Raw genomic sequence first — 9,302 nt, 5'->3', positions numbered from 1 at the left:
TTTCGCAACAACTTCATTACATGAGCAGTACACAGTGTGCTGTTCACCGACCTTGCTCACTCACACACAGTTCTTCACAGATTAGCGGCTTGTTCTGGCTCTCTGATTGGTTACACTGTTTCTCGGTCTACCGGTATTACCTATTACCTTGAAAGGCAGGAAGGGGGAAGAGACCAAAGCAACGCAGCATTACATGAATCCCACTGCTTGGCTTAAAGTGGTCATAGTATGCTTTTTGTCTTTTTCCCTTTCCTTTATTGTGTCATATCTTTTTTGTGCACGTTATAGGTTTACAAAGGGAAAAAGCCCAAAGTCCACCCCAGAGGCACTTACCATCTCCAACAGAAAACGCTGTTCAAATAGTGCTCGAAACAGCTCTATTTTAGTCCAACCTTTACTTCTGTGACAAACTTAGCTGCTAGCTGCAGGCCAGAGATGACACAGACTCTTCTTTTTTTGGTGTTATTGTAATCAGTTAACAAGAATAATCGTTAATCCACTAAGAAATTGCAATAATCAGTTCAAATTGTCCATGGGCTAATATGAAGATATCTTTTGTTCATTTTTGGGAAACTGGAATTATTTTTGCAGAATCCAACTAAACTTCCATCTTTAACACACAACAACATATGAAGCAGAGATAGAAAAGAGTGTGTGATTAATGCAACTAATAACTGCTTTCCAGGAATTGGCTGATGCAGGAGAGCAGTTTGACATGGTCTTCATTGATGCTGACAAGGATAATTACATCAACTACTACAACTTTATTCTGGACAACAATCTGCTGAGATTGCGAGGGGTCATATGTGTAGATAACTCCCTGTTCAAAGCCAATGTTTATCTTAAGGACACCACAGATAGCAATGGACTGGCACTCAGGAAATTCAACCAGTTTGTGTGTAATGATCCCCGCGTGGAGCAGGTACGTTTCAAACTTTTACATGCTACTGTATGTGTTGGACAGGTATTGTTTTTATTTAAAGACTGTCCTTCTTGTTTTAAAGGTCATTATCCCTCTCAGAGATGGCATCAGTGTTATCCGCCGGGTATCTGTGGCCTCTGAGTGCTCAAGAACAAAGGTACTGTTTAGATATCCCAGTGCTCAGACCTCAATGAGCCAGAATGGACATGGAATCAAACAGCTGTCATCATAATTTCACTGAGGATTTATTTATCTTGTTTATTTGTATTAGAGTAAAATAACAGATGACCAAGTTTTCCGCGGAGTTGGGGGGCGGCCAATCCTCGATCGGATGCGTCTTGATGGAAAAGTGGCCTACGTGACAGGTGCTGGGCAGGGCATAGGCCGAGCATTTGCTCATGCTCTGGGTGAGGCCGGTGCAAAGGTGGCCGTAGTAGACCTGGACAAAGATAAAGCTGATTCAGTGGCTCAAGAACTCTTCCTCAAAGGTAAGGGGGTGTTAACTAAAGTTGGATACTGAAACCCATATGCAACTGGTAGGAATCGGAACGGATTAGAACGCAGATTTTGGTTCTTCATTTTGGTTCTCTGTAGTCTTTTAGCCAGCTACTGTGAATGTATGCTACTTTTAAAATACCATATTTCCGCTCTAGGCTCCTGTTAACATAACAGGAATACCGTAATTGTTTTAAAAGTACCGGTTTGGCATTGGAATCTTAAAAATTCCAACAATTGGGTATGTGTTAATACAAAAAATGTAGACCTAAGCACTCATCCCATTTATAATTTCTTAAACTCGTTACTCAATACCTCGCTTCAAAATGGCAGGTTTACAACAAACAGAAAAACTTTCTGTATTTGACAGCTCCAAATGGTCTAGTAGTAGTTTTGTTTTTTGGCCAGCAGATGGCAGCATACTAAAGCATACGATAAACTGTATCAGGTTATAGTTACTTGTTCCTCTATACCTGGGTGATTATCCCTCTTTCTTCATCTTAAAGAAGGAAATTGCCAACACTTTAAAAGAAAAAAGGGAAAAAAAAGCAAATAACATTCAAAAGCATAAAGCCAAATTGGGATTTGGAAAATAAAGTTGCTTCTATCGTGCATAATGTTGCAATATGTACAATATATTCTAACAGGTGTCCATGTTATCATATACAGGCATCAATGCCATTTCGATCACAGCTGACATTAGCAAATCAGATGATGTCCAGAGGATGATTGACAACATTGTCTCCAAATGGGGAGCGATCCACATTGGCTGTAACAATGCCGGCATCAACATGAACTCAGCCAGTGAAGACACCAGTCTAGAGGAGTGGGACCAAACCTTTAATGTCAACCTGAGGGGGACATTCATGTGCTGTCAGGTGTGTCTCTTTGTGTGTGTGTGTGTGTGTGTGTGTGTGTGTGTGTATGTCTGTGTGTGCAGAGACAGTTTACTCTCATTGCTGTATTGCACTTGTATCTCTGCGATGTGAAATATATCAAATTTGAGTTTAAATGTAATTTATGTGAATACTTTAACTCCAACAATAGTTGCATAAAAGTTTGACATAAAATCACATACTGCTGTGAAATTACATGCTAAGAAAAAATGGTGCTCCTAACAATATCAACCCTTCACTGTTGCTTTGACAACCGTTGGACCTGGACGTTTTCAGAATATCAGACAGAGAATAATAATAATAATTTATATATATATATGTATGTTTATGCATCTGGATATTAAGAAAGTCTGTGCCAGTGCTCAATCCCCTTAACAATGCGATACTCAAATTCTCCATCGACTAAAATGAAGGTATCATTTGTTCATCTTTGGGAAAATGGAATTACTTTTGCATAATCCAACTAAACTTCCACCTTTAAAACACAACAACATATGAAGCAGAGATAGAAAAGAGTGTATGATAAATGCATTTATTTTGAGTGTGTTACCATCATCTTTGTAATGGTTAAATAATGAGTCATTAAATGCCGAGTTAGGAAAAACACCATGTAATGTTTCTAAACCAATAGCTTTTAAATGGTAAATGTAGCTTTGGATGCAGGTTCATTTTCTTAACTCCTAAAGTAACAGTTAATCCTTCGTTTTATCCCAAAAGGGTTTCACCGGACAACAATGAGTAAGCAGACACACTGTACAGCAGGTACAAATGGTAAAAAGCCACAACAGGAAAGCCTGCTACCTCTGTTTTCACACTTAAAATATTCTTTAGAAATTAATGTTCTATTAAAAGAGGACTTGTTTACAATGTCTAGTTATTAATGTAAATGCTGTCATCAATTTACTAGTAACACAAGGCCTGGAAAAAAACTAAATTGATTCTTAATCATGTTTTCCTTCAGTACTTTCTTTCCTTTAGAGCTAGTTCGATTATGACCTAATTACTGATGGTCCAACCAGCTTTAGCTAATCTTCACTGACTAAAATTAGATCTAAATTATCTAGTCGCTGTCAGACATCTCCATTCCTCTCTCATTCTCTGTCTATATATACTGTGTGTGTGTGTGTGTGTGTGTGTGTATTTTATATTGTGTACTACATGCCCTACCACCCATATGTTGTTAACCACTATTTCTGTCTCCAAGGATAAATAAACTACATGTTTTTGTGTTGATCTGTGCTCAGACTTATGGTAGCATATCAGTGCCATGAAAAGGTGTTTAATATGTCTCTTTTTCACCCGAATCCTTGCCTTAGGCAGCAGGTCGAGTGATGTTGAAGCAAGGATATGGCAAGATTATCAACACAGCCTCCATGGCCAGTCTAATAGGTGAGTGATGATTCTATTCCCCCACCTTCTCTCTGGAGCCCCTCCACGTCTGCTTTTAATCTCTCCATTTGGCGTAGAGAGTTGGGCCAAGAGTAGGAGGGGGAGGTAGGGAGAGTTAAATACATTTGAGCTGTATAGCTATGTGAGTGCACATCTCATGAAATAGTTTTTATCGTCAGACAGAAAGTCGTCAGACCTGACTTCAGACCATTGGCGTGGTTAAAATAAGAAAAGAAAAAAATCAGCTGCAGTTTTTTCTGTTTGTGAGCAACGTATCCTTTAAAACAGGATTAGCCAGCTTTTCTACTTTTCAACTTTTACCCCACTTAAACCCACCCCTGCAAACAGTAAGCAGCATAGCAGAAAAAGTGTTGTGATTGCATCTCACCGAGGCAGTTTTGCATCATAATAAACATCCCCTCTCTGTGGAGCTGTCTGGAGGATGTGGAAGCCAACCTGAGGTCCAACTTGGGAAGGGAGGGTTCCTGTGCAGCGGCAAAACCCCAGCCTGTGCCAGCAGCCTTGTTTGAACAGCGGAAGACACTTTTAGAGTTTAGTGAGAGCCTAGTAAAAGCCTTGCATAATGTTCCTCATCCAACAGGTTCCTCCAGAGGAACAGCAACACTTCATCAGCAGTATAGTCAAATCGCCAGTAAACCGCTGTGCCATATGGGCCCCAGTCCCGACTGCAGGGGCAATCTGTAAAACAGGAGCATGCTGGTAAATAGAGGCCAGCATAAAAAAAATGATCAATTACTCGCATTACATACAGTCCTTCAGGAATTTACTTTATTGGTCTGGACATCTGTTATAATATTGTCATAATGTGTAATCAGATGGGACCTGTTCTAGCCAAGTGGAAGCCCAAAAAGCAGCCGTAAATGCCCAATTAAAATGCACAATGACAGCTTTTTGTCCATCTGCTGAATAGAATGTGTGTGCCCCCACTAACACCCTCCACACACACACACACATACACACACACCCTACTATCAACCACCATTTCTTTTCTGAATAATGGCCAGCAGCTCAAAGACACCCTGACAGGAAATATCAAAGTTGAAATGAAAACACTCAGAATTTTGGCTGCATGATGACCTTACTGAGGGATTTGTGACTCTCACACTCATACCTGCAGATTTCAGCTGCATAGTAATACAATACAACAGCCATGCCATTCTGGGAAAAGAGTGCATCATTTGAACTTGGAAGAATTCAAAATGTAAAGGCGTGCCTGATAAAGAGCATGTTTTCTCCTACTTGAAATGGGCAATAAGTAGCAGGGTGAATGTTAAAGAGGGCTTTGGAGAATGCTCTCCTTCAACCCCCTTTCCCTTCTCTGGGGATTACTGCTCTTTAAGACGGCGAAAACATCAATGCAGGTTTATTTAAAGGATGAAGGCATTTTCTGAATGGTATTTTGGGGCTGTATCATCAGGTCTTGAGCGAGGATTAGTGCTGTTAGGCATTTTGAGCTGTGTTTCCTGTCCTGATAAGTCGGATTTCACCTTCAATCTGCGTGTAAGCCCTGGGCTCTGCTCCTCCTTGCCTGCTCCTCTGAGGTCCTAGCCTACCCTTATCCACCCCAGCCCAACCTTACCATCCTCTGCTATCTCGCCACACTTTGCACAATCCCACTCACCCAAGCTCTCAGCTACGTTGCCGTTGTCCCGACTTTTACATCTTATTTCTTTGGCAGTTTCCAACTTTTACCTCTACCCTGCACATTTTTCTCCTTTTAACCCAGCAATGTATGCGGGATGCTGCAGCCTTTTCTCCCCAGGAACGATCCCTGCATCTCTGCAGCTGGCTGGTATTTATCATCCTGGTCTCACACTGAAGCCATTTGGCAGTCAGATCGGCGGGTGATGAGGTTAACTACTAAAGTTGTATGTAACTTGGAGCCTTTCTTGTGATGATTAATCAAACAGCAGAAAATGAGCCCCTGTCCCGTTATCCCATGCAGTGTGCAGCATCTGTGATGGTCAAGGCAAACAAATGGCTCCCTGTCTTTGTTGCTGAGGACGGAGCATAACTGGACATTATAAGCAATTAATTTTACATGGCTTCATCCTCCGTGTCCCCAGCAGCTAATGGAAGAGCTTTTATGTATTATACACCAGAAACCGCATGAGCTGCAAAATATATATATATGTATATGTGGTCAGCTTTTGTGAGAAAGGAAGTATTGCCAGTCTCTTTTGTAAAAGAAATGACTTCTAAAAATAAAAGATATTTTAATGGCCACCTGAGAATTGTGAAAGTGCATACCATTACTAATGATGCAGCAAATGTTATCTTTATAAAACGCTGTGTTGTGTCCATTTAGGGTATCTGATTTTCTTTCCATCCTCTACCCTGCAGTCCCCCATCCTCAGAAGCAGCTTTCTTACAACACATCCAAGGCAGGAGTGGTCAAACTGACTCAGACTCTGGGCACTGAATGGATTGATAGAGGAGTGCATGTCAACTGCATCTCACCGTAAGTGCTGTCTATTCTTGGCCTTCTTCTCTTTTACCGTTTTTTGCCAAAACGTACTTGTCCACCTTTTGAGTGTTGTATGGGATTGAGCTGCAAAAGGATGTGGTGATAAGTGCATTTGCTTTCATATGAAGAGCCCCATTCCAGAGTGATGCACTAATTTCTGCCCTCAAACAATACATCAGTGCTTAATTAGATGACGTCTTGAGGGATGAATCAAACAAACACTTGCTCTAATTGTTCTATTCAATTAGGGAATCAAATTTGCAACCTCACTCCAGTGTAGGCGCTACAATAGTGCCTTGTTTGTGACTATTTGTCTGTGAAGCTAAGCAGGGGGAAGCACACAGAGTGTGTGCATGCGCGTGCATGCGTGTGTGTTTTAAGTGGAGCATCCCTTAGCCCCAGCCATCCCTGAGTAAATCCGTCCGGTGGCACCGGGCGAGCCAGGCCCGGTTACAGCCCCAGAACAAAGCCCTCACACATGCGCCATGCTCAGCTTTATTTATCGGCAGCTTGTTTGCTAATTTTAATTTGCAAAGAAGCAATTCTCTCTCCTCACTAACTGGGTGTCTCAATGGGCCACTGATTTCTTTGAAGTGACAGTCGGTAAATATGCATAAAAAAAGAGGACACAATTAGCGCTCACGAGGTTGACTGGAGCCTGATTCCATTGGCAACTTTAGCCGCAGCGGTGATAAGCTGCATTATCTAGAAAATTGGCTGAGGGAAAACAGTACCTGTGATTGCCAGCAAAGGTTCCAGATAACATGGCAGCTGAAGAGAAATATAATTGAGGTGGAATATGTTAACCAAGGTGTCATACGCTCCTTGGAAGTGCTAATTTAGCCAAATGTTGGAATTTCATATCAAGGCACAACAATACTTCGAACAATGATTTAGGCCTTATGGCTTTTAGTCACTGTCACGTCAATTGTGTAGAAAGTAAAAAGGTGTCTCATATTAGCCAAAGGCAGACATGTTGACATATTTATTCAAATGCAGACTCTGTGATTCTTTATTGTAGAAACTAGAGAGAGCTGCATTTGTTTTAAGTAATGGTGTCACAGAGCACTCGTGTATAAAAAAAAAATATATATATACACCTTATTACTTTCAGAGTAGTTAGAGCACATTTCAATCATGAATCAGAACAGGAATATGAAGGCGTTGCGTTTAATAAGTACTTAACCAAAGGCTTTGTGCGAATTATGCCAGGCGTCCCCTCGTACCCGTGGGCTGTTCCTGAGCAGTCCCACAATAAACATCATCAGAGATGGCATGCCATGCCCTTTCTTCAAAGGATAATTGGGTTTATTTTTGTCACCAAAGTGGTGGCTCTGAAACAACGCTGTCACTCTTGGCTCTGAGCTGTGATGCCTTCTGATTTTAGTGTGTGTGTGTGTGTGTGTGTGTGTGTGTGTGTGTGGGCATGCCCCCCCCCCCCTCTTTCTCCATCTTTCTTTTCAGGGGGATTGTTGACACCCCTCTCATCCACTCGGAGAGTCTGAGGCCTCTGGTGCAGCGCTGGCTGTCAGATATCCCTGCTGGTAGACTGGCTCAAGTGACAGACCTGCAAGCTGCAGTGGTCTACTTGGCATCTGACGCCTCTGACTACATGACAGGGCATAACTTAGTCATAGAGGGTGGGCAAAGTCTGTGGTAGAGGGGGTAGATGAAGAGATTAGAAGTTTCACACAATCTCCTTCAAGACAACTTTACTGCAATATTAGTTAAAATCTTACTGGATGTTTAACTTTTGGTAATTCAACATCTGTTTTATATTGTGAGGAGATAAGCGGTAGCTTTTTGTTCTCTTTGTGTGGTTTGTTTCGTGTGTTCTGACTGTGGCACCCTGAACTTCTTAGTGGATAAAAAACACATGTTAAATAAATATAATGAAAAAAGAGGTACAACAGCTGCCAGTTTTCTCGCCACACAATAGAAATGTGCTAACATGTCTGAGAATATATCTGTGAAGTCCAAGAAAGAAAAGGAAAACTGTTACTGTACCTTCAAATGCATCACATATTCTGCTGTATTTTCTTTTGACATTATTTTATGCATCTAATGTTTAAACACACAACAATTTTGACAAATGTGACTCTGATCCTTTTATTGTATTTGTTGCAAAAAGGCAGAGCATACTTTAAAACATTAAGTGTATTTCTATAGCACTCATACAAATGCAGTTCCAAGGGCTTTACACGATAATTAAAGATGTGGCAGTATTGTGATAAACCAAGAGTGGCTACTTTGAAGTACATGAACTGTATGTGTGATTTTTGAATAACCAAATAAACTGGCACATGTAAGCTTCAGCGTTTATATAATTAACGCTAAATCATAGTATTGAAAGTACCGAAACTACACAAAAGAAGAAGCTTGACAAAATCAGATCTACAATCAAATTTTGAAACCAATTTTATTTTTAGTGTCAAATTGAAACAAGAGTTATTTCAGGTCACTTTACAGATAGAGTAGCTGTGGACCACACTATAATTTACAAAAGACCCAACGGTTTTCCCTTCCAAGAGCCGGCATTTGGTGCTACAGTGGCAAGGAAAAACTTCCTTTTTTCTGGCAGAAATACAGTATTTATTGGCACCAAAGTAGTACCAGAATGATTGGTTCAGCGATGAGCAGCAGATCCCATTCAAGCCAGAGTACGAGTTGTATTGTGGACCTTGGTGTACCCTCCCTTTGGTCTGAGACTCTGGTGTACCATATGCAGGATTGCATCATCCCAGGCCACCTCTCTCCATCTCTGTCTTGCCAAATGGTCCCCACAAGTGGTCCTTGTGAGCACCATCTTTATTGGTCCATTAACTGTTTGTGTGCTGAACAACGGAGAGGTTAGTTGAGGACGTGACCCCGTTCGCTGCAATTATACGAAAAGTAGTGGCCAATTAGCACTCTGCAATGTGACACTGTTGCTGTTTATGTGATCAACTTCAACTTCTCACTGTTAGTGACCATTCTCTGATTTACATAATTGAGGGATTGGTCATTAATGGGAATGGCGTGTGAGAGGATCCCATTAAGATATGGAGTGAGATCTGATCACCTCCTCTGCTCTGTGCTATTTATCTCCAGCTGCATTGGCACATCAGAAATT

The 9,302-nt window shown here is 41.1% G+C and overlaps 1 protein-coding gene across 2 annotated transcripts in view; it reads left to right on the top strand.

The window, feature by feature from the left end:
• zgc:113054 (uncharacterized protein LOC541322 homolog) overlaps window positions 1-7,878 on the top strand; it is a 10,141-nt gene extending 2,263 nt beyond the window's left edge. For both annotated transcript variants that reach the window (XM_034870393.1, XM_034870394.1), the window contains 7 exons: window positions 686-922; window positions 1,005-1,079; window positions 1,194-1,410; window positions 2,087-2,295; window positions 3,630-3,702; window positions 6,067-6,184; window positions 7,655-7,878. In XM_034870393.1, coding sequence (XP_034726284.1) covers window positions 686-922; window positions 1,005-1,079; window positions 1,194-1,410; window positions 2,087-2,295; window positions 3,630-3,702; window positions 6,067-6,184; window positions 7,655-7,850 — 1,125 coding nt within the window. In that variant the 3' untranslated portion in view covers window positions 7,851-7,878. The remainder of the gene's footprint in view (window positions 1-685; window positions 923-1,004; window positions 1,080-1,193; window positions 1,411-2,086; window positions 2,296-3,629; window positions 3,703-6,066; window positions 6,185-7,654) is intronic.
• The last annotated feature ends 1,424 nt before the right edge of the window (window positions 7,879-9,302 follow it).

The sequence above is a fragment of the Etheostoma cragini genome, chromosome 4, assembly GCF_013103735.1.
Source record: "Etheostoma cragini isolate CJK2018 chromosome 4, CSU_Ecrag_1.0, whole genome shotgun sequence".
Taxonomy (NCBI): Eukaryota; Metazoa; Chordata; class Actinopteri; order Perciformes; family Percidae; genus Etheostoma; species Etheostoma cragini.
The sequence above is the reverse complement of the archived record's forward strand: the minus strand, read 5'-3'. Positions and strand labels throughout refer to the sequence as shown.